At 36.9% G+C, this 25,108-nt stretch overlaps 1 protein-coding gene across 3 annotated transcripts in view; it reads right to left on the minus strand.

Annotated features, from left to right (window-relative positions):
- pcdh7b (protocadherin 7b) overlaps positions 1-25,108 on the minus strand; it is a 391,978-nt gene that overhangs the window by 89,175 nt on the left and 277,695 nt on the right. Inside the window, exon 3 of one of the 3 annotated variants that reach the window (XM_043693486.1) lies at positions 17,559-17,612. The exons of the other annotated variants lie outside the window; for them this stretch is intronic. Coding sequence (XP_043549421.1) covers positions 17,584-17,612 — 29 coding nt within the window. The 3' untranslated portion in view covers positions 17,559-17,583. The remainder of the gene's footprint in view (positions 1-17,558; positions 17,613-25,108) is intronic. 3 annotated transcript variants of the gene reach the window in all.

The following is a 25,108-nucleotide window of genomic DNA, read 5'->3' on the forward strand; positions in this document are numbered from 1 at the left end:
ACACCTGCGGGTTTCTTACTACATGAAGACCACTCATCCATTCTTGGGAATGTGGGGTTTGTTGTCTCGGCTAGTATTGGTTCCTCTTCTCTAATTGCTCTTCAGAAGATAGTGATGAGTTGCCTTCTTGAACTGCTATAATTAATCTCAAACTTCTCACAGCAATCGGAAATGGGCAATAAATGCTGAACCTTCAAGTGATATTCACATCCTATAAACAAATAAAACTGTAATATATTTGGAAAGGTTCCATAATGATTTATGAAAAGGAAACTATTTGACCATATCAGTTAAAAATATTTTGAGGATATAACTTAGAGTGGAAAAGAATGAAACAGTGGATGGAGAGTACTTGGATTTTCCAAAAGCAGTTGCTAATGCTTGGATCAAAAGAACTCAATAAAGTAATATGGTTTGAAAACTGGTTAATGGACCGAAAGCAGAAACCAACAATAAAAAGAGCCATTTCCAGTTTGTGAAGTGTAACTAACAGTGCAGGCCTACGAATGGTGCTTGCATCCAGCATTTTGCAATTTACGCCAGTGAAGATTCATATAATGTATTCATTTTTACTAATGATACAAAGTTTGATGGAAATGTACGATGGCAGATGATAGAAAAATGATGAACATTAATCTGATTAAATTAGTTGGAATATAACAGGGATAAATGTGAGGTTATCTGCTTTGATTGAAAAAATATAAAATTAGAATGGTTATTGAATGGTGAGAGATTGAAAAATTGTTGATATTCTGCAGAAGTTGGATGCTGGCATTATACAAACAAAATTAAGTTCCTCTCTCAAGGGGTCTTTGGAAGTCACAGAGAGCACTTGAAAACAATATTGAAGCCATAGTCACAGAGTGACAGAGTTTGGATACTAAAGGAAGCAAGAGATTTGAGGATAATGGAGGGAGGTGGAACTGCAGTTAACAACAGTCATGGCTTTGTGATTGGCTCGAGATATTGAATGGCAAACTCTTAATATTGTTTCTAATATTCTTGATTACATGTGGTGTGTGCAAACACATGGATAGGAGAAAAGAAACAGACTGAATCTATGCAAATGGAGGGAAAACAAATAGAACAAATTGAAATATGTTAAGAACTCTGCACACTAAAAGGGTTGCAAGTTCACAATCCATTTGAAACCAAACTAACTAACAGCTGCTCCAGCAATCCGCCCCCTCAGTGTGAAGACGGCTGGAAAGCTTTGCGGACCTTCAATTTGAGCATGTGAAAATAGAGATGGTACTGTGAACATCTTTTGCACTATAAACGGTACAGCAAACATCAGCAGCCCTGCAATTTTTTGTAAGGAGAATCAATTAACATTATACTTCACATAATTAAACGTAGTTCAGGGAAATAGAGCAAGATAATAATTGCCAGATTTACATGAAATGTTTGTGAAACGCACATGAATAGTAAGTGTACCTAATCTACCCTGGCAGTGCTAGCATTTTGATCTACTGAAAGCAAAACAGTATAATTTTTTAATTTTTCTCTTTCAAGCTGTTAAGTAATTATAGCTATGCGCCAAAATGTCCAAACAACTGTTGTTTTCTTCACTTGAGGATTTTAGTGAATTCAAACTAGCTAACTAATTTTGCTAAAGTTTATACAGCTCATGTACTCATAATATTAGACTTAATGAAACTAACAACAATTATGTCGTACATTTTATTCATGTCTCAAGAGGAGAGGAACAGAAAGGCTCTTGAAGCAAGACCATAAACTACACCTGAGTTATCTGGGTTAATACATTGGGAAGTAATTTGGGTAACACAAAACAAACAGAACTGAATTTTACAGGCTATCCACAACTGAGGAAAATAGGCAGGAAGACTGTTGGGGATTTGGCAATGCAATAAGTTTTCAAGCTAAAAACATGAATGAAATGAAAATAATTTGTTTCTAATATATATGTGAGTCCTCATAGCTATTCCTCATAGCTATCTGTATTTCAATGTATAATGAATGTTCCAGCTAGAAAAGAAGATTGTGATCTCACGAAAAGATGGGTTTAAATAGTATTAAATATGAGTATAATTAGATAAAAGTAGGTGATGACATAATGATCGAGATTGTTTTTGTTTTCAATAATCTACACTTTCACCAATAAGGTATACCTTTTTAAAAGGATTACTACTGTAATCATTAATGCAAAGTATGTAACAAATATAAGACTAATTTGTTTATTATTTAACATTCTTTTTGAAAGTTAAACACCTTCCATGATTTTCTGTATGCATATGCTAGAACTGAAGAAATACAGGCATTTTATGCTGCTTAATATTTTGTATTTACAGTTATCATTTAGCGTAGTTGGGTAATTTACAGTTTTTTAATGAAGGAAAAACTGCTGGATACTGAGTTTATTTTAATTTAATGTTACTTCCTCTAGGGCAAGAGAGAGAAAATAAATTGGTTATCAGCACCCTGAATGATAGCCAACACTTTGAGCAAGAGGGCAACTAGAGCGAAGGCTAGTTTTTTTTTTCTCAGTACAGCACTTCCAGTACAGCTACTTGATAATAACTAGGGACAAAGACACTCACATTGAGTTGACTTCTTCGAGTCCAACAATGCTGAGATTAACCAGTACTGATATCAGCAGATTAAGCATGAAGCAAAGTTCATTCTTTATTGCTCTGTGTAACACTGAAGCAAGGTTCGACAAATCGGTCAAACCCTTTCAGCTGTACAACTAGATATAGCTAAACTCTAACTTCACTCATGTACTCACTTTGGTTTCATTAACCTTGATAACACTTGCTTAATAAATATCAAGCAATTTCAGTTCCAAAATGTTCAATCACTTAGCCTCAATAGCTTTTTCAAGTCAGCGTCCCAGATGTCAACTATCCTTTGTGTGAAGATGTGATTCCTGACCCTTGAAAAGCACAGCTTTAGCTGTAAGGTAATGCTTCTTGTACTGGCAAAAATGAGGACAGACAGAGATAAACTATCAACTCCTTTGATCATCTTAAAATCTTCACCCTTTAATCTCTCATACTCATGGGAAAACAAGCCTGCTCTATGCAACATCTCCTAATTTAATGCTTTAACCTTATCATCATTTTGGTGAATCTACACTGCTACCATTCAAGGTCTATTTATTGTTACTGAGATTCAGTGCTCAGAAATGAATGCAGTATGTCAAGTAGGGTATAACCAGAGTTTTATGCAATAGTATATGAGCTAGAATACAAAATATTTCAAAATATCACAGAATTCTGATGTTTTGGTCAATATGTAAATAATATGTAAAATGAAGAATTCAACTCTTAAAATGCCTACACTCAATGTTTTTTCTATAATTGGGCTCGCCATTTAACTTAGTTTGATGTCGACCAAATGATGGATGTGTACATCTTCCTTAACAACAAGTTAAAATGAAAAAAAAACTGGGCATTTCATGTAAAAATATGAAAAGAATGCTACATATGACACGCTACAAGTCAATTGGTGATACAGCTTATTTTCCCTCTTTACAAAAACTGAACATTTGGCTTTTACATAATCGCTATTTTGTTGGTATGGTTTGAGTAACAGTCAACAAATACACAAGTTCATTTTTGCACATGAGGTACATTCAAGAACAAGAAAATACTACTACTTGAAAATTTACATCAATCAGACACAGTATATGTTAATGTGCAATTACAATTTAACAAATTATTCATTGGTATTCCTGGTTCCCTTTAAAAGGTGGATCTCATCTAAGAGCTGAAAATGCTCACATCAGCTGAAAGCAAAAGCAAAAGCAATGAGATTGGCCTTAAATGCATCAATGAGCACTTCTCTAAATTACTGCACTTACTCTGACAGTCAATTGCAGGATGCAATCAAAATTTGATATCTGTGACAGTTGGAAGAAATATTTAAATTTTCCAATGAATGCCAAAATTATCTTAGATAAAACCTGATCAAAAATGAGTTAAGTAACATTTAAAATTATTGAATATTTTACAACCACCATGACATGCTTATCTTTTAAAATGATATTGAAATATTTTTAAAAGGGTATACTCGGGGTGAAATTCATCTTGGATAGTAACACAAAACAGTGATTGCAAATTGTTTGTACTCTATTTGATTTTATTTTCCACTGACTTTAACAAAACAAAAACAACTTGCTGATTTATTTTGGCCCATTTTACTCTAATATCCCAAAACCAAAACCAAAGATGACTCCCCTCACTCTCCCCCACCATCTGTGACATGACTCCTCTTATACAGTGGGCCATTTTCTATATATGCTGCTCCTTATTAATTGAGTGAAACACGTTTGGTCAGTTTCAAAAAAACTGATGAAGCCAAAATTCAACAGCAATAAATTATCTTGAAATCAGCATTAAATACAGTCAACTGGCAATCTTGTTCTCAAACTGACAACACTGCTGTGAAACAGAACTGCACAAATTCGATCCAGAGGAATCCAAAAGTGGGCTTCATCATAATCAGATTCTAAATCCAAAATAATAATGTTTCTAAATTGCTGCAAAATGAAATCCACTGAAGTAGGTAAGCTTGGTTTAAAGGGCTTCATTACAGCCAAGTCTTCCTCCCTGGAGCAGTTGGACCCACCTACCTCCAAAGCAAATGGATGCGGCAGTGAGTGCCAAGGTGGCCTGATCAGAAGGTTCTCTGGAATTTTGTCCCGACTGCTTCAGGAACAATAGAGGGCTTTAATCCATACTCATCACAAATTAGGTTTTCCACCCACTTCTACTGCCTCTACATTCCAAATAAGTGCCTTCAATGCTAACTCAATGCCCAATCACCCTAACTCCAATGCCTACTCACATCCCCTGATATCTTCATAGCTTCCATCTTTACATAGTGCTCGACCTCAGGGGCTATGTCAAGATAAAAAAAAACCTAAAACCCATCTTCAACAACTCTCGTTCATACATACAAGTTAGTGAAAAGAAATGCCCAATCATAAAACGTGTAAGGCTGTTAAATCAACTTAATCACCTTCAGTTTGTTAAAAATGTGTATTTAATTTGTTTTTTTATTCATTCATGGGATGTCAGTATTAATGGTTGGACCAGCATTTATTGCCCATCCCTCATAATCCGGTTGAGCTGAGTTGCCATTTCAAGAGGGCAGATGAGAGTCAACCACATTGCAGTGGGTCTGGGGTCTCCTGTAGGCCAGACCGAACAAAGAAAATTCATTTTCTTCCCTATCAGGTGGGTTTTTAACAACAATGGTTACAAAGGGATGTTTAATACAACATGCCTGTTTATGAGATGCTTTTAATTCCAATTTTCATTGAATTCAAATTTCAACACTGGTTCCCCATGGTAGGATTCTGAACCCAAGTTGACAGAATATTAATGCAGGGTGCTGGATTACTAGTCCTGTGACTACCACTGCTCTGGCATCTTCTCCCAATCCTTTATAAATCCCTGTATAAACTGGGAATCAAACTGTAAATTCAGAAACTTCTGCTGAGAGAAGAGCTTTCATGCTATTCAAACCAAGGTGTGCATCTTGACGCCAAAATAGGGCACATAAAAACCACCCTATGGAATAATGGCTACCAAGATCAGATTATTGCTTCCTTTATATTTTACAAATGGGGCCCAAGGCTATCACTTTTGATCCTGTAAAATGTACATCATAAATGAGATTACCCTGGAAGGGTAAGTTCTCAAAGATTTAAACAAGTGAAACTAGCTGTTTCACACAGCTACAATGCTGTGGTAAAAGAATTATGTTCATCACTAACAGAACATTGTTGCCAAAACAAAAAGACATTCTGTCTGACAAACAAATGAGTAATCTTGTTTATGAACTTCAGTATGTTATGATGCAAGGTACTTAGTACATAGTAAAGACTGGCACATTGCCTCAAACATCTGTTTGACTGTTCACAACAGGCAATGTGACTCTAGCGAAACAACACATACTTGCAAAACTCAAAGGACAGAGTCCAATGTCAATTTAGATTCTGTGATTGGACATAATTTGCTAAACAGTCCGAAGTGAGCAAAGAATTATGCTGACAACCAACTTCGGATGAAAGCAAGTTTGCTTTTCCCTACCACTGACATTGATCCAGCCTAGAAGCTATTTCCTTTAGCACTCGAGCAGCACAGTAAATACTAGTGCTGCTGAATCTATCTTGGTGATGGACATCAAAGTTCCAGAATATAATTTGTACCCTGCCACCCTCAATGTTCAACATGGAGGAGCACTAATTCGCCATCGCAGGTATGTCTTGCAGGCAACGGGCGACAATCAAGAAGTTTCCTTGCCTGTGGTTGAGGTATCATGGGGTCCACAGTCAATTTGTGAGCTCCCAGGGCAACTGGGATTTCCAACTACATAACACTGTGGGTTAGACAGCAAAGGTAGATCTGTGTGAATTGAGCACTAATTCCAATTGGCCCTGCTTGCAAAGTAGGATTTCACACTCCCTTCCACTGCTGACAAAAATAGCTTCTTTAGGAAATGGATATTTCTGTACGTGCTTTTTGCCTGCCATTTTAAAGATCTCCACAGTTGGTCGGAAAGTGAAGAATACATTTCCATCTCGTTTCTGGGAAATGAGATTAGGCAGCAATATAAGCAATAATTTAGTGAATATCTGAAACTAGCCTGGAGCTGTGTTTTCTGGCTTCACATATTTGGAATTTTAATAAACAGGAAATGATGGTGAACAAATGCCTAGGTGCGTTTAACTGGTGAGTGTTTATGCAGAGAGAATAACTGTAATAAATTGCCTCCCAAGATTTGTAGTTTAATTATACATTACTTTCTTTAGACTATTTATTCTGTAAACTTTCACCATGATTCTTGCATTTTCATGTTACATTTCTTGACAAGAGTTAGTGACACAGAGGAGCAATAGTATAGCTCAAGATGACTTATAGAAAACTCTTTTCCATCCAGTCAGAAAGCACTTCCATTGCATTCCATAAATCTGTGTCATAAAAATTCCTTTCAGGGGATATCCTGGAATAAAGAAGCTAATGGTCACAGTTATTAACATGCTGCTGCCTTACCAGTTGACTGCAGCCTTACTGAATTATAAGATCGGTTGTGACATGGTGGTGAACTCTGTGTTAAATATCTCTTAGTATGGCTCAGCAGCCTTACTCTAACGATGATAGCCTCTGTTGGTTTTGCTGTGATGGAAAACATTGGGTTCAGAAGGTGCACAATCCACTAGCCCCTACTCTCGCTGGGTCTTCTTTTCGGTAGCTGAGCTTTTCTTAATCGAACATTGGACAAAACAACAGCTGAGACAATCAAAGCAATTTGAATAATTCTGGAATTACATTATTTCTCTCTCGACTAATAAATCAATCAGTTATCCATCAGTAACAAAGGACACAGTTTTCTGATTTATAAGCAAGTTCACAAAATCACATGCTCATTGCCTTGGCTCTGGCTGATTAAAAAGGCTAATGTTCGGAGATGGACTGTGTATAAGCCTGGGCACTGATTAGAGGTCTCACCTTGATCCATATTTTATCAGTTAAGTTTTATGAAATTGAAGTTTTTCAAAATGTAGCACAGAAATCCTTTTTATCAAATACCTTCTTCAAAAATGCATGCTTTATATATTTTTGAATTTTGTTTACAATTATAAGTGCTAGCAACATTATATTATATCATAAGCAAGTTTATATTATGCACTGTGTAGGCAACACTTTGTCCTTGAAATAAATTCCTATTCAGTTCAAGCTTTACTCTGTCACTAATGTTCCAAATCATTCAGCATGGACTCCTGATTTCATATGAAATACACACAAGGTGTATGACCCTAATGGATAAATAAAACTGCAAGTATTTTACAGCTTCTGATAAAATAATAAAATTGTCAGTTGTTTACCTTTTTACTGGAAGTTATTTTATTAAAGTGAAACATGACAAATATTATTAACAGAGTGATTTGTCAACTGATGAAATTGTTGCCTCACCTTAGCAATCATGACATCACACTTCAGCTGGAAAGCCATTCAGAATCATCCAGCTTTCAGAAGCAGAGTAAATTGTTTATATGATGCTGAGTTCAGAGACTACTCAAAATCCTCCCTTGATGTCTGACCCATCTTGTATGTTTTCCTTTTAATTTTATTTGCTGAAAGGAACAGGATATCCATGGACCTAATCAAGCACCAACAGAATATACAAATTTGAAATATCCCACTACACCCTCCACCCAACTCCACCACACCCCAGCAACCTCTACACTGTCCAGCTTTTTAAAATGAAAATCTAGAATTGATGGCTTCTGCTTGATGCTTTCGTAAATCACACTGAAATGTTATATGGTGACAGCAATTTACCAGAGCATAACTGAAATGAAAAACCAAAGTGGCATTCAGTCAAACATTAATATGGCACAAGAAAAGTTATTTATTTCTTTATCACAGAAAATGTTTCATTTTAATTTAATTTAGTTTTTGGGTTTAACAGAGCTGAAACATCCAGGAGCTACTTGATAGCAAAACAACATTGCAATTCAACATTGTGTTGCATTGATTGCCATTCCGTGCACGCTTACAAATCACCAAAATTACCAAACTATCCTATGGTCACAGATATACAATATTATCAATAATGCAATTCAGAAATTAGTCAATTCCCTAAAGCTGAACATTAACCAAATGAAGATCACTACAGAATAAACACAAAGGACCAGACCTTCCAGGCTCCAGATTTTTAGAGTGGATGTACAAGATATGAGCTGTGGAAGTTGCGCAACACTCCTGACTTATAAATGATAAATAGGTTTTATGAAGTGAGAAGATACATTACTTGCTGCAAAGTTCCGATCATCTGACCTATTCTTGTTGTCACATTGGCAGATTCAGTTCGGTTTCTGGCCATGGTAACTCACAGAATATCGATCATGAGAGATTCAATGATAGTAATACCATTGAATAGTGATACTAAATTCTGTTTTGTTGGAGACAATCTTTCCGTGGTATTTCTGTGGTGTGAGGGGATGTGAATGGTGCTGAACATTATGCAATGACCTGCAAACATTCCCAGCCCCATGACCACACAATGAAAAAAAGGTAACTGATGAAGCAGCTGAAGATGGTTAGGTTGAGTACACTGCCTTGAGAAACCTCTAATGCAATGAGATGACTGACCTCCAACAACCATGATCATCTTCCTTTGTGCTAGGTATAAAGCCAACCAGTGGAATGATTTCCACCTTGATTCCCATTGACTTCAGATTTGCCAGTCATGCCACACATTATTATATATTGCCTTGGTATCAATGATAATCACTCTCAATTACCATCATTTTGTTCATATTTAGACAAGGGATGTGTTGGGGTCAGAGGCTGAGTGGTACTGCTGGAAGCCAAACTTAGTATCAATGAGCAGATTATTGCTGAGCAAGTACTTCAATTATGAGGGTATTTTGATGAAATTTGGACAGAAGAAACCAAGTAAGAGATCTGTTACAGGTTTTCAAAAACCATGAGTGGGTTGGATAGAGTAAAGAACTATTTCTGCTTGTAAAAGGAAGAACAATGAGAGGGGGCAGATTTAAAGTGATATGCAAAAGAAGAAAGGATGGTGCAAAAAAAACTTTACTTGCACAGTGAGTAGTTAGAGATGGAATGCACAGCTTGGAAATGTTGTTGAGGTAGGTTCAGTTGAGGCATTTAAGGTAAAATTGGGTGGTTATTTACTTAGCAATAATGTACAAGGGTATAGGGAAAAAGCAGGAGAAAATGATGCTCATTTGAAGTATGTTGACCATTTGATGGGGTAGTTGAGACAGAAACCCACATAACATTTAAGAAGTAGTACGATGTTCACTTACGCCACCAAGTGGAAAATGGGAATTGAATAGTTGTGTGGTTGTTTTTGTCCAGCGTGAATGCATAGGCTGAATGGCATTATTCTGTGCTGTAGATCTGTATGAATATGAACAGCCAATAAAAGATTGATGGACTGAATGGCCTCCTTCTGTGCTGTAACAATTCTGTAATTCTTGGCAGCACTAACGACAACAACTATCGATAACTTTGGAGATGTTTATGAGTAGTTTGGTGGGGTGCTTATTGGCCAGGTTGGATTTGTCCTGCTATTAGCGAGTTTTGAGAACATTTGTAGCTCAGGTTGAGGTTCTGAATGTCGATTTGCTCGCTGAGCTGGAAGGTTCATTTTCAGATTTTCATCACCATACTAGGTAACATCTTCGGTGAGCTTCTGGACAAATTATTGCTGATGATTCCTGCTTTCTATTTATATGTTTGGGTTTCTTATGGTTGGTGATGTCACTTCCCATGGTGATGTCAGTTCCTGTTCTGTTTCTCAGAGGGTGGTAAATCGGGTCTATGTCAATGTGTTTGTTGATAGAGTTCCGGTTAGAGTGCCATGCTACTAGGAATTCTTGTGCGTGTCTCTGTTTGGCTTGTCCTAGGATGAATGTGTTGTCTCAGTCGAAGTGGTGTCCTTCCTCATCTGTATATAAGGATATTAGTGAGAGAGGGTCATGTCATTTTGTGGCTAGTTGATGTTCATGTACATCATCCTTAAATACAGATGAGGAAGGACACCACTTCGACTGGGACAACACATCCATCCTATGACAAGCCAAACAGAGACATACATGAGAATTCCTAGAAGCATGGCATTCCAACCGGATCCAAAAACATATTGACTTGGACTCGATTTACTACCCCCTCTGAAAAGGAACAGGAAATGACATCACCACAGGAAATGACATCACAACAGGAAATGACATCACCAACCCTAAGAAACCCAAACATATAAATAGAAAGCAGGAATTATCAGCTCTTATTCATCCAGAGGCTCACTGAAGATGTTACCTAGTTTGGTGATGAAACATCTGAAAATGAACCTTCCAGCTCATTGTCCTGCTATATTTATAGATAGGATATATTCTGGCAATTTTGCGTAATGTTAGGTAGATGCTAGCATTTTAACACTATCACAGCCTGTATAGAGGCACAACCTTTTTTGGAGCATGGATTTTCGGCTCAGTTGCCAAGATGTTATCAGGACCAAAAGTGTTTTCAATATTCAGTATCTTCAACGATTTCTTGAGATGAAGTGAACTGAATTGACTGAAGGTTGGCATCTGTAATGCTGCGGACCTTGAAAGGAGATTACGATTGATAGTCAACCTTGCACTTATGGCTTAACATACTTGCAATAGCTTCGGCCTGCATTGAGGGGCTGGGCTTCCCAGCAGTGACATTGAGGTCATTGGTGGAGCTTCCTCCTCCTGTTTTATTTTATTGTCCACCACCACTCACAACTGGATGTGGCAGGACTATAGAGTTTGACTGTGCAATCACTTGGCACTGTCTATCTGTTGCCACTCATACTGCTTGGCATGCATTTTATCCTGTGTTGTCACTTCACCAGGTACTTTAGTTATAAACATTACATTCTAAAAAAACCAATTGCGTGAAGTATTTTGAAGCATTTTAATATAATATTCCTACAATTATTAATTACTGAATCTTAACAAAATCAGAACAGTACAGGTGACTTAATTATTTTAAAAAATCTACCTGCATCACTATCTTCCTAAATGCATAATAGAGAGATCCTACAGCAATCCACCATCATAAATTTCCCCTGAAGCTCTTCCAACTGCCCATTGCACTTCAGTGAACGTTTAGTCATTTTTCTGAAGCTATAGCAAATGGTTACGAGACTTCACGAGGAAATTTCCAATGAAAGTAACTAAATGTACTATTCCTTGGTGCACAGTTTTGTCTCTGTGACTCCGCAAAGACAGTTTCACCTAAGCATGCCAGCACACTGAGATAAACATGGAATGCAATGCTCTTCTTTTACTACCAGAGTGTAGAAAATTCACTGTGGATACCAGAAGCTTAAGTGAAGACAGACACTCGATATTACTGCTATAATATATAAACAGAGAGGAACCAGTATGATTATCTCGGTGACACAGAGTTGATGTCGGGGCAATGTGCACATGATCTACGGACATTGTACTTGAACGTAATTTAAAAATAAAATCCACTCTTCAGTATTATTGCATTATCCAATGTATGTCTTCACAAAGAGAAAGAGAAAATCAAAGGAACAGAAAATCAGAGAATGAGTACCATTCCATTAGCTGGCTCCACCGCTGTATTTTGGAGCGTATCAACTGTATAGTTATTTTGGAGGAGAAAGAAAAATGGCACAAGGAAAAACAAAACTGAGAGGGACATTAAAACTGAAAACTGGATTTTTTTTGTTTTAAAAATAAAATTTCAAATTGATAACATGGAGCTACAGAGAGCTTGATATTTCTACTGATTAGAAATACTGTATCAGTATTAGTAATCATACCTTCATTTTCCTTGATAATTTATTGCAACCAACATCTATAAGTTTGATGCTATTACGTGACTGTCACTTTTGATGTAAAATTTGATTCCAAAACATATTAATGCAAAGCATGCATATGGTTGCACTATTGCCTGTTAATTAATAGTTTGCTAGAACTATACTTGAAGAAAAATGCTATTGAAATGTAAAAGTATGTAGACTGAAGTAACTTATACTGATTTGTGTTCATCGCAGTACAGCTTGTAACATGAAGTTATACATTAATAAATACAATCATCCACTTAATATTTACTGGATTGTACTAGTTAGCTAATTAATAACTTGGAAAGATACACAATTAAAATTATTTTTCTTTGTTCAGACAATCCAAATAAATCATGCACTGAAATCTCTTCATTTCAAATTAAAAATAAACCACCTGATGAAGGAGCATCGCTCCGAAAGCTATTGTGCTTCCAATTAAACCTGTTGGACTATAACCTGGTGTTGTGTGATTTTTAACTAAAAATAAAACAGTACTCATTAATTTTGATGACATGGACATATACACAATTGAGCTTCTTTTTCATAGTAGGTATTTTTATCATTACGTTTATGTCTCAGGTCTATAAATTCTCATTCTACTTGGAATTTTTGGTGTACAGATGTTAAACATTTACCAGCATCAGTTGGAATGTTTTGTAGAGAAGTCTGAATAATCAATATCCTATATCGTAGAATTAGTAATCCAATAATAAAATTCAATCCAATTGTGGTCAACCATTCTTAGAGAAAAAAGTACAACTGGTGATATTATCAAATAGCTATCTAACGGGGCGATTTTAATCATTAGTAATAAAATACTTTTACTTGATTAGGTGTGCAGCTTTTTGATTTTCACTGAAGCAAATTAAAAACATATTATGTACATTTGAATCAACAGTGCAATTGAGCCAAAATATCCCCATCTTGAATTAGCGTGGGAGGAATGGCTTTCAGATCATGGGGCACTCTCATAAGTTCTGATGGGATAGGCTTCACTTGAACTATGCTCATGCTAGTGCCGCAGTGAATTGAATGGACTTTAAACTAATTGAAGGCAAACTTAGGTTTACTGTAGTGATTGGAACCAGAGTGAGGTGGATCTCATTGACTATAAGATCCTTGATTGGACTTGTTAACTTGGCCAACCAGGGAGCCCTGGAGACAGGAGATTCAGAAGGTCTCCTCAGTGTAGGGATCGGCTGGCCTTAGCAGATGTACCGTGCACATGTAAATAAAGGGTGACTTGGTGATCAGATACTGATATCTGTGTAGTTATTTCACTTGCAAAACAAAAAAAAAGTGTAACATTACAGGGTAGATATTTGGATAACGATTCGCAGAGTGGGACAGGAAGGGCCAGAGAATACAAATATGGAAAAGAAACAGTAAATAGGGTCAAAGGGTGAAAAAAATGATTTTAAAAGTGGTAAAAAAGGCACTTGGCTTGAATCTGCAGAGTATTCTGAACAAAGTAGATGAATTAACGATACAACTACAGATTAATCAGTCTGATTTTATACCCTTTACGGAGACATGGTTACAAGGAGATCAAAGCTGAGAACGAAATATTTAAGGGTATGTGAATTTTCAAAAGGACAGAGAGGTAGGATAAGTTGGTGGGGTAGCTCTGTTGGTAGAAATGATGTAAGTAGGATAGCAAGAAATGATTCTGAAATTAGAAGATATAGAATCCATAACTTGTTAAGAGTAGTGTACAGGCTTCCTAATACAGAGGAACTTCGATTATCTGAATATCAATTATCCAAATTTTGGATTAGCGAAGAAGATCTCAAGGTCCTGATAGAAACATTATATCAAAGAGGTGTTTCCAATAGTCATTACGTCTTTTGTTTCCAGTGATTAAAAATGAATTCGGCTCACTGAAATGCTGCCGAAAACAGGCCTGGGCATCGATGGGAGTCCAGGCACGGTCTCTAAATGACTGACTGCTTGCACTCTCTCTCTCCCCACACTTTCCCTAGAGTTCTGTACAGGGGTGTACCCTAAAACCCCCTTCTCCAGATAATCTCTGCAACACTGCTCTTTACAGGACAAAGGTGGAACTTGTCAAAATGTTGCAATAAAAGTTGTGTGTGTGTGTCTGTGAGTGCGCGCGCGCACACGCGCGCACTATTTTGAGACTCACCCCTGAAAGGCAGCAAGTCTTGCTGTTGGTGTCCAATCCGGCTTCACTGGAGGTTGGGGAGGCAGATGGGGGTGCAGGGGCATACAGGGGGTGGGGGCAGATTGGTGGTAGGTGGATGGGGGCTGAGGCGAGTGCTTGCATGCAGTGTTCTGCTAACTAGTCTCCTGAAGTTGGAGCAGACATAGCAAGTGCTCGCTGTGTGTCTCCCTTTGAACTGATGGGGGCGGGGGCGGGAGGTTTCAGTCATGCTGCAGATCCCTTACACACAAGTGTGTGTCTGCTCAGAAACAAACCCTGAGACAGAGAGAGGGTGAAAGGCAGACAGAGCAAGGAAAACGGAAACTTCAGAAAACTCCGAGCCCCAGAGGAGAAGCATTGAATCAGATAACCAAATAATTAATTATCTGAAAGAAATACTGCCCGCCCATCTCATTCGGATAAGCGGGGTTCCTCTGTTATAGTTATATGGTAGAACAGAGAATAAATCAGGAGATAATGAGGGTATGTAACAAAGGCACTACATTAATCACGGATTACTTTAATTTTAATTTAGATTAGGATAGCAAGATTAGCAGATAAAGATATGAGGAAGAATTCATAGACTGTATTCAAAACAGTTTTCTTGGACAATATGTTGTGGATCCAACTGAGATCAGGCTATTTTGGATCTCGAATGGTGCTATCAGGCATTTACATAAATGATGTCAGTCTGAAAGATCCCCTCGGAAACAATGAAGATTACATGGTAGAATTTAGCATTCAGTTTGAAAGGGAGGAACTTGGGTCAGAAACAGCTGTGCTAAGGTTAAATAATGGTAGTTACGAAGGAATGAGGGCAGAACAGGCTGGACAGAGTAGGAAAAGGAATTCAGCAGCAAAAATGGTTGAGGAACAAAGGTAGACATTTAAGAAAAGAATTCATGGCTCACAGCAAATACATATTCCAGTGAGGAAGAATGATTCTAAGAAGATGATAAGCCAACAATTGCTAACCAGGTAAGTTTAGGATGTCATCAGATTGAAAGAAATAAAATATAATGTAGCAAAGATTACTAGTATTGGGCCCCTGAGAAAACAAGGATGGGGCAAATAATAATGAAGAACCAGGAAATAGCAGAGAATTTCACAAATACTTTGCATCAGTCTTCACAGTAGAAGACACTACTAGCATTCTGAAATTACTAAATAGTCAAGAGACAAAAGGACTGGAAATAAATAGAATAACTATTGCTAAAGGAGAATGCGAGTGCAACATATGGGGTTAAAGACTGATAGGTCCCTTGAACGTAATGGAATGCAGCCATAAGATATTAAAGGGAGTGGCTTCAGAGACAGTGGATGGACTGATAGGAATCTTCAAAGAATCCTTAGATTCTGAAAAAGTCCGAGAGGACTGAAAACTGCCAATGAACAATTTATTTAAAAAGAGAGAAAAAAAGTAAATATGCAGTTAGCATAATATGTTATTGCAAATATGTTACAGTCTATTACAAAGGATGTAATAGTAGAACATTTAGTGATGTTTAATTTGATCAGAATCAGCATTGATTTGTGAAGGGAAATTTGCCAGAATTCCTTGAGGAGGTGAAAAGGAGGATAAAGGGGAAACAATTGATTAATATATTTGGATTTTGATAATGCAAAAGAAATCCCAGAAGACTATAGGTCTCCACTCTTATCAGAGAGGGATAACTAGTGGTGATTTAACACGTCTTAAGAGATGACACCACACATTCTGCTACTTAATAATATGTGTTGGAGGCAGAATATGAGCAATAGTTAGAGGATTTTCTAACTAATAGAGAGTTGGGATAAGGGGGTATTTCAGACCAGGAGCCTGTAACTAGTGGTGTGCCATAGGGATATATTAATGACATCAACGAGGAAAGTGAATGTAATTTAACCACATTTGTGGTTAACACACAAAAAAATGGGAAGGCAAGTAGTGAGGATGACACAAAGAGTCTGCAAAGACATAGACAGGCCAGACACCTTGGCAAAAACACTTGGGAGAAAGAATATAATGTGGTAAAATATGAGGTTATGCATATTGGCAGGAGGAGCAGAGGAGTTGAATATTATTTAAATGGAGAAAGTCGACTGAAGAACTACAGAACACAGGGATTTGAAAGTCCTCATTCATGAGTCACAAAAAACCAAGTATCCAAGTTCAATGGGTATTTGGGAAGGCAAATGGAATGTTGACTTTTATTTCAAAGAGAACAACCTATAAAAGTATGGAGGTTTTATGAAAACCCAAAAAGGCAATAGTCAGACCACAGCTGGAATACTGTGAACAGTTTTGGTCCCCTTATCTTAGGAAAGATGCAATGGAATTGGAGATAGTCCAGAGAAGGTTCACTAGGCTGACACTAGGTAAGAGGCTAGGTTGACTAGATTTATAGGAATATAAAAGAATATAGAGGCATCTTTATTGAAACGTACATGATTCTTAGGAGACTTGGAAAGATAGATTTAGAAAGGTTGTTTCCCCTTGTCAGAGTTTCTACAATCACATGGCATAATCTCAAAATCAGGGATCACACATTTAAGACAGGGATGAGGAGGAATTTTTTTTTTCTCTCAGAGGGGAATGGGTCATCGGAATTCATTACCGCACAGATCTTTTGAGGCTGGGACATTAAGCATATTCCAGGCTGAGACAGTCAGATTTTTAATCAGTAAGGGAATCAAGGGTTATAGGGAAAAGATAAGGAAGTGCAGTCAGGTCAGCGGATTAGCATTAATTTCATTGAAGGACAGAGAAGACTTGATGGGCTGAATGGCCTACATCTGCACCTACATCTTATGGTCTTATCTTAGTGCATCTCAATTCTCTGCTTCCCTGGAAGCCTTAATCTATTAAATATACACAAGGTGTTAACCCCTCTTGTTAAAACAGCAAACAGTATAAATTGGTACAAGAACATTTGGATTTCATGAGATACAATTGCCAACATTAATTTCTATTCTCATCTCCATTTTGCCACAGTAACTGAATTCAAGAAAACATTAAAGTTTTATTCATGACTGGGTGTTGAAAAGAAAAAGAGCTGACCTGCATTATTAAGGAGTAGAGCTTCCTATCTGCATCGTGGGGACTTTCTACCCCCTATAATATAACCATCAAAAAATTCACTGTAAATATAACACATATATGTTGCATATATATGATTTAGATACATAAAATGATCTTTATATCACAATATCACTTAAAACATGTTTTCTTCTCGCGTACATCAAACCAATAGTATGATAAATCTAATATTCCTGATCATTGGTACTGGGCAAGTTGACCTGACCCATTCACAGTATCAAAGCAACACATAGATAGTATTTATTTAGAGTGGACTCAGTTCAATACAAACAATTCAATGTTCTCAGTTGTAGACAATAGTTTCACAAGTTCATTTTTGTCAACAACCACACATGGATTGCTTCTGGAGAAAATGTGATATGTTTTCCTGTTAGAACAGCCTGAGGTTATTTCCTAGCAGCCTGAGATGTGCCTGTAGTATTTCCCATCAGTCCCATGACAGGTGACATGTCCTTGAAGCCCTCTGATAGAGTTTAGCACTGAAGGGAACTGAAGGGAACCAACTTGACAAAACTGCTGGGTGTGTGGGCTCAAACACCATTCTGGCTGTCAATAATTTTATATAATTCATTCAAAATGCATTTTATTAATTTTCATTACCTGTCAATATTTTTGTGGCTGCTGGATTTTTTTTTAATTCCAGAGTGACTCTTCTGACTGCAGCAGTTAACCTCACTTTGTCTGAGTAAGCAGCAATTTAAACTGGAATCACTATGGTGAGAATCAATGGTTGAAGCTACTAAGACACCTGAGCCATATTACAACACTGTCATTTTTCATTCAATTTCACCACAAGATGGGACTACTTAAAGTACAGCAGCAAACACACAATCAACTTACTGTCTTCTCTATTATATCTTTCCCAGGTCAATGCGAACATATGTGGCACATTTTGTAGTCTGGTTCTGTGTATTATTATTCTGTTCCCAATACTTAAGCCCATGATTGATTTGTTTTATGCACAATATATTTACAATATTTTTTAGCCCCCGAAAGATTAAAGGATTTTTTTTTTAAGCTGTCATATGTGGTAATCCTTGAATTTTCAAAATATCTTTGTACCAAGAAAAAAAATGAGATTTTGTAACCATTCCATTTGATAGCCAAGGCAGCTGTTGAATTCTGAAAACACATTACTGTGCTGAAGTACACGGCGTGCACTGAATCCAAAGCAGTTCTTGCTGCAACAATTCCTTATGGTAGAACACCAGCAGCAATGTCTCACCTATGGTCATATAGGTTGTATAGTCATATAGTCTCAACCATTTAGACTTTAAAAGGAATATTCTAATCTACAGCAATGTGGCAAACTTTAATTGAAGCAATTAATTATAGTAAAATGGCACATCCTTATTAAGCAATTCTCTCATATATACAGGGACAGACTTAGCAGTTTTTATAATAACGTTGTAATTCCTAAATTGAAATACCACAGTCTGTACTAATGCAGTAGACCCTAATGGAATAAATTTCCACCAATTGTACTATTTGGTAGATTAGGTGCACTCTCACTCTTGGCTACATAATGAGATGTGCAGATCCACACTACAAGCAGTATTGTTATGAGTTAATCAAATATTTGCAGCTGATTAGTCAAAAGAATTTTTTAAAAACTTGATAAGCACATGAAGTGCTGGAAACCTACAATGCACAGATGATTCGTCAAAGATTATTATTTTCAGTGCCACCTTTCATCAACTTGAACTTTACAAATGCTAATGGAAGATTATATGAAATATTAACATTTTTTAGACCATGAGATGAAGGAGCAGAAGAAGACCATTTAGTTCATCAAGCCAACCTACAATTCAATTAAATCACTGGTCTGATCTGATGATCCTCAACTCCACTTTCCTGCCTTTACCCCATGCACCTTGATTCCTTTACTGATTAAAAAACTGCCGATCTCAGCCTTGAATGTAGTTAAATTACAGAGCCTCAACAGCCCTCTGTGGTAAAGAATTCCACAAATTCACAATCCTCCGACCATAAATTCTTCCTAATCTCTGTTTTAAAATGGAACTCCTATTCTGAGATTATAATCTCTGATCGTAGACTCTCCCGCAAATTTACCATATCTAACCTGTCAAGTTCTTTAAGAATCTTGTATATTTCGATGAGGTTGCCTCTTATTCTTGTAAACTGAGTATAAGCCCAACCTACTCAAAATCTCCTTATAAGACAGACTCAGCATAGCAAGAATCAGCCAAGTGAACCTTGTCTGGACTGCCTCCAATGCCAGTACATGTTTCCTTAAATCAGGAATCCAAAACTGTTCACAGTATTCCAGCTGTGGGCTGCCTAATGCCTTGTTTAGTTTTGGTAAGACTTCCCAATCTGATACTCTACTTTCTTTGAAATAAAGGTCAACATTCCATTGCTTTCCCTATTACCTGCTGAACTTGTCGGCTACCTTTTTGAGATTTGTTCACAATCACTCCCAAATCCCTCTCTTCTATAGTTTTCTGCAGTATTTCTCCATTTAAATAGTAATATAATAATAGCTACTATTTTTCCTGCCAAAGTGCATAACCTCATATTTTCCCACATTGTATTCCATCTATTTGACCTTTTATAATTCCATTTTCATTTCTACCCAGACGAAGATGTAGATAGCTATTGCAATCATCATATTAATCAATATTTAGAAGTAGACTTGTACATGGTGATGGGAAAGCATGCACCAAAACAAAACTGTAGTTCTGAAGAAGAGTCATATTGGACTTTAGATATTAACCCTGTTACTTTCTGTATAGATATCCTGAATTTTCCAACACTTCGTTTTATTTACAAATGGATATTGTGTAGAACTCTTGAATAGGAAATCTCAAATGAATTAAACAAATCTGCTATTACTTGTGCCTTTCTTTTAGGTCCCTCTCCTGTTTCAATGGTTAGACCTATTAGATCTGAATTAATGAGAACAAAATTTGTATTTATTTTGCTCTTGTCGCAGAATCATGGTTAATTATCCGCATTGCCATTTGTATAGTAATCTGGTGTGGATGGATCCCTCAACCTTTATTGAACTTATCTAAATTTAATGGAAAGGAGTTCCAAAATTTTGTCAAAAGGATATGTAATCAAGGATGGAGTTAGTAGCTAAGAAATGAAGTTTGTGGCATGGTTCCCCACAATGAGAAATACAACATAAACACCGAAACATGGATTCTGAAATTCCTGATCGGAAAGAAAAGGCAATAGCGATTTGCTATACATCGTAGTGCTATAGATCTACATATTAGTCATTCAACATTGGTCATTTCTGTAAAGAAGCTCGCATCACTTCTTAAAGTAGCCAAACTTCCATGCTGGCATCGCACAAAGAGGACAAATTAATCTAATTCATGTTTATAAATCCCAGTGCTTCTGTTTTTATTTTAATTCTTGGACCCCTTAGTGACTCTGCAAATATGGGAATAGGAACATAACGTTGCTTTCTTAATAAGTTTCACAAAACCTCTCTTGAGCTGAAATGGTAAACACTCTCGCTTCCCAAAATAGCGACAAGGGACCATTCTGAATTTCCACATAAAAGATGGAGGTTCCTGACTTCTTTTCCTTTCACTGACTTTATTTCTAGAAAATGATACTCTGTGATTGTAAAACCTGCCTCACTGCATTTCTAATGATTGAGGAAAAATTGAGGATTTCGGACCTTTGCAGATATACTCAATGCTGAAGTAACTCAGTAAGATGTAAAGGTGGTTTTTGCATTTGTGTTCCTGATTCAGTAAAATTCTTACAGACACACAAATAATTAAGATTCATTTTGTTATCTCACATTTATTATTGCATTGTAACACACTTATTTTAAGCAATAGACAAAACATATTTATCCATGTATCTGCAAAAATTACGGAAAGTATACTAGGTGAGCAAGTTCATTTGGGCCATTATTCACTTCAGACAACAAACTCATTTTAATATATTGTTTAATATCTGATTTTAGTTACTTCCATAATTCAGGTACACACAATTGTAAACACTTTCCATGAAATATTTTACGACTACATCATTTATCTTGATCAATATTCTCCTTTATGAAGATGTTGACTCCTTGCTGGGGCACAATTTTATTGAGCAGAGCATGCTATCTTGTGCCATTCCCAAGAGGCAGTCTTAATTTCTGGTGTGTCTTAGTAGAAATGATGGTGTACTACGTGACTGTCGGGGGAACATTAAATAAAAACTCAATTTTATTTCCAAGCTGATGTCATGCAAGGATCACCAGATATCACCAAAAATATGATTCCCTGTCATTCTATAGGTGTTTAAACCAACTGTAAGACCTTAATAGAGTCAACTAAGTTCACTAAGTTTGGGATACAATATTAGGCCAACCTAGTCTACAAGGTCACTTGAGATACTTACTTTTGATATGAAGCGGCATTATCCTATCAAATGTTTCCAGATTGGTTTTGTATGATACATTTAATTGATTGCTCAGGGATTGCACTCTGTGGGGAGCTGCCATAGGTCTTCAACACCACAACGTCTGGAATATCATAGAATCCTTGACACCAATGTTTGGATTTCTACATTTATCTGTACATATACAAACTTCCAAAGTTGTTGCTGGTTTCAGTAGAGCAATGACAGTAAAGTTGGCTGTGGACTACCATTACTGCAAAAATACAGGTCAGTGATGAAAACTTCCATTTTACAGTTACTTTAATGTAAAAATAATTGAAAAGTTACATCTCGTTGAATGAGGTGTGTCTGGGTTTTAAGCATCAGCCAAATTTCAGAACTACAGCTAAATGCTCTTGCTGACTTTGAAAACTAATTCTATATTTTTGGAATGTCAAATTTCCACATAATATAAAATGCTGTCAAATGCCTAGATATTGATATGAGTTTAAACTGCCATCAGGGAAAAGAAAAGCTGCTCCACAAAAATGCGTAAATATTTCTGGGCAGCTATCTTTGAGTTCGGTGGAAGGCACTGTTGGACTGCTGAGTGCATTGCTTTTTTTGTTTTCAGTGCTGCTGGTGCAGGCTAGTTATGTTACTGTTCGATTTTAGTATGGCTTTTAGCAAAAGTAACTGATTTAGCATTCTAAATGCTGTATTTATTGCCACATAATATTATTTAAGCATGATTTGGGAAGAATGTGGAGGCTTTGGAGAAGTGCAAAAGAGGTGTTGCCTGTATTGGAATGCATTAGCTATGAGGAGAGGTAGAATAAACTTGGATTATTTGCGCTGGAGCGTCAGAGGCTGAGGGGTGACCTGATAAAAGCATATAAAATTATGAGATTAAAGGATAGGATAGCTATTCAGGTCATATTTCCCAGGACTGAAAAGGGTTTGAGGGATATGTTCAAGCATGGTATTTATGGGCTCAATGGCCTAATTTTGCTCCTGTTTCTTATGATCTTATAATTTATGTGGACGTCCAGTTCTAGAACCACTGGTACCTGCACTGTTCGAACAGTCTACATCTGATCCATATTGGGGTCAGCGCTCTTGTGAACCACATAACAAGGAAGTATAAAGGGTTTAAAACTAAATAGTGGAGGTAATGGATCAAACGTAGAATTATTTGATATATCAAAGACTGGAAACAAGTCAACAGAGGAAATGAAAGTAAGAGAATGGCAGGAAGAGACAAGCATTAAGATAATAAAACACAAAACTCAAGGCTTTGTTTCTGAATGCAAACAGTATTCATAATAAAATAAACATATTGACAGAGTATACTAAAGAAGGTAAATATGATCTAATAGTCATCACCTATGCAAGGCTTCAAGATGACAAGGATTGAGTCCTGAAAGATATGTGGTATATGACAGTCAAGAAAAATAAGAAGCTCTGTGAAATGTGGGGATGGTCACTGTTCATTAAGGATGGCATTATGCAATAGTTAGGGATGATATTGGTTGAGGAGATCAGGATGTAGAATCAGTTTGGGTGAAGATGAGGAATAATATGGAAATTAAGTCACTCATGGGAGTGGTGTACAGGTTATGTAACAGTCGCCACAATGTGTGAATGTGATCATGTCTCATTCCACTGAATAGAGGAGCAGTCTATTTAATCTTTCTTCATACAACATTGCTCTGGCAAAAATTCATTGCAATCCCTAAATGGTACCTTTCTATGGGCAAGGAGATCAAAATTGGACACAATATTCCAGGTTCCATCAAGGTTGCAAAATACCTTTACTCTTATACTCAAATCACCTTTAATAAAAGCCAACATATCATTTGCCTTCTTAAGTGCTTCTTGTACATGAATGTTACTTTTCAGTGACTCATCAGAAAGAACACCCGGGTCCTATCAAATTTAACATTCCCTCCTCTCGAATTGTAATCGACACCCTGTAGTTCTGTTTAGCCTTACAAAATGGTTAACCTCACATTTCTCCACATTATATTCCGTCTGTCAAATTTTAACCTACTTAACAACACTATTACGATTTGCATACATTATGCTTCATAATAGAGCTGTGCGCACATGTGGCCGATACCTTTTTGGATCATTTACAAGACACACAGTTTCTAAAAATCAGGAATTGCAGACCCAATTTATCCCCCATTAACTGTTGACACTTACAACAATAATTTTTTTATATTTATTTGAGTGGTTTGATTTAGATAACTGAAACTACAGCCTAAGATAAGCAAAACAGTTACATAAGAGAATTCTGACTATGCTGTGGCATTTGTGCATAATGTGACAAATGACAAGATAGCACTGAGTACATTAACATAATTATTAAGAGCTTTCCTTCAGACAGAAACATTTTGTGCTAATTGTAGGACTTTATATTAAATCCCTGGTTGTAAATGTCTTCTTTAACAGCTGACAGAATCTTTGATTTGTTTGAATAGGTAATATGTGTTAAGTAATTAGTTGGTTTGAAGTTTTATTAATCAGCTCATTTCAGATTAGTCAGCAAATAATCCTGCATTAGCTAAAAAAAACATTCATGTTGAATACTGCATTTATTTCATTTTTATTCCTTGCTTAATTATATTCTTTTCCACTCACTGGGTAAAATATTTTACTTTGGGAGGTGGTGAGATCAGAAGTGGAAGAGGACCATCAGAAGACTGGCCACTCCACAAAGTCCCCACGAATGTCACATCACGCTGACAAGATACCGGGTGGAGGAGAAAGGCTTTGTGAATGAGTGCTTGCCTAAACAGCCAGATGAGTTGACAAGTGCTGTTGGGGCCAGTGAACAGACACTAGTGAGTGGCAGTGTAGGGGAAGAGTCACTGGGAGCATGTGGTGGCAATCCCAAGGGTGCAATCCATTGTCATTGGATACACCCTGAGTAGGTCACAGCATTCTGTGATTCCCAAGAATAGTTCCATTTCTGAGCAATTTCCCAGGGGTGGACTGTCACAGGAATTGACAATGGAGGTTGGCAGTCAACTAATACAATTAAAGACTCAGTGATGGCTATTTTCTGATATTAACAGAGTCTTCCCAGTGTTATATGTCCCCACTCGCCAAAGCTCATCCACATCTCTGACTTCAACCCTCTAGGGAAATCG

This window comes from Chiloscyllium plagiosum, chromosome 1 (genome assembly GCF_004010195.1).
Source record: "Chiloscyllium plagiosum isolate BGI_BamShark_2017 chromosome 1, ASM401019v2, whole genome shotgun sequence".
NCBI lineage: Eukaryota > Metazoa > Chordata > Chondrichthyes > Orectolobiformes > Hemiscylliidae > Chiloscyllium > Chiloscyllium plagiosum.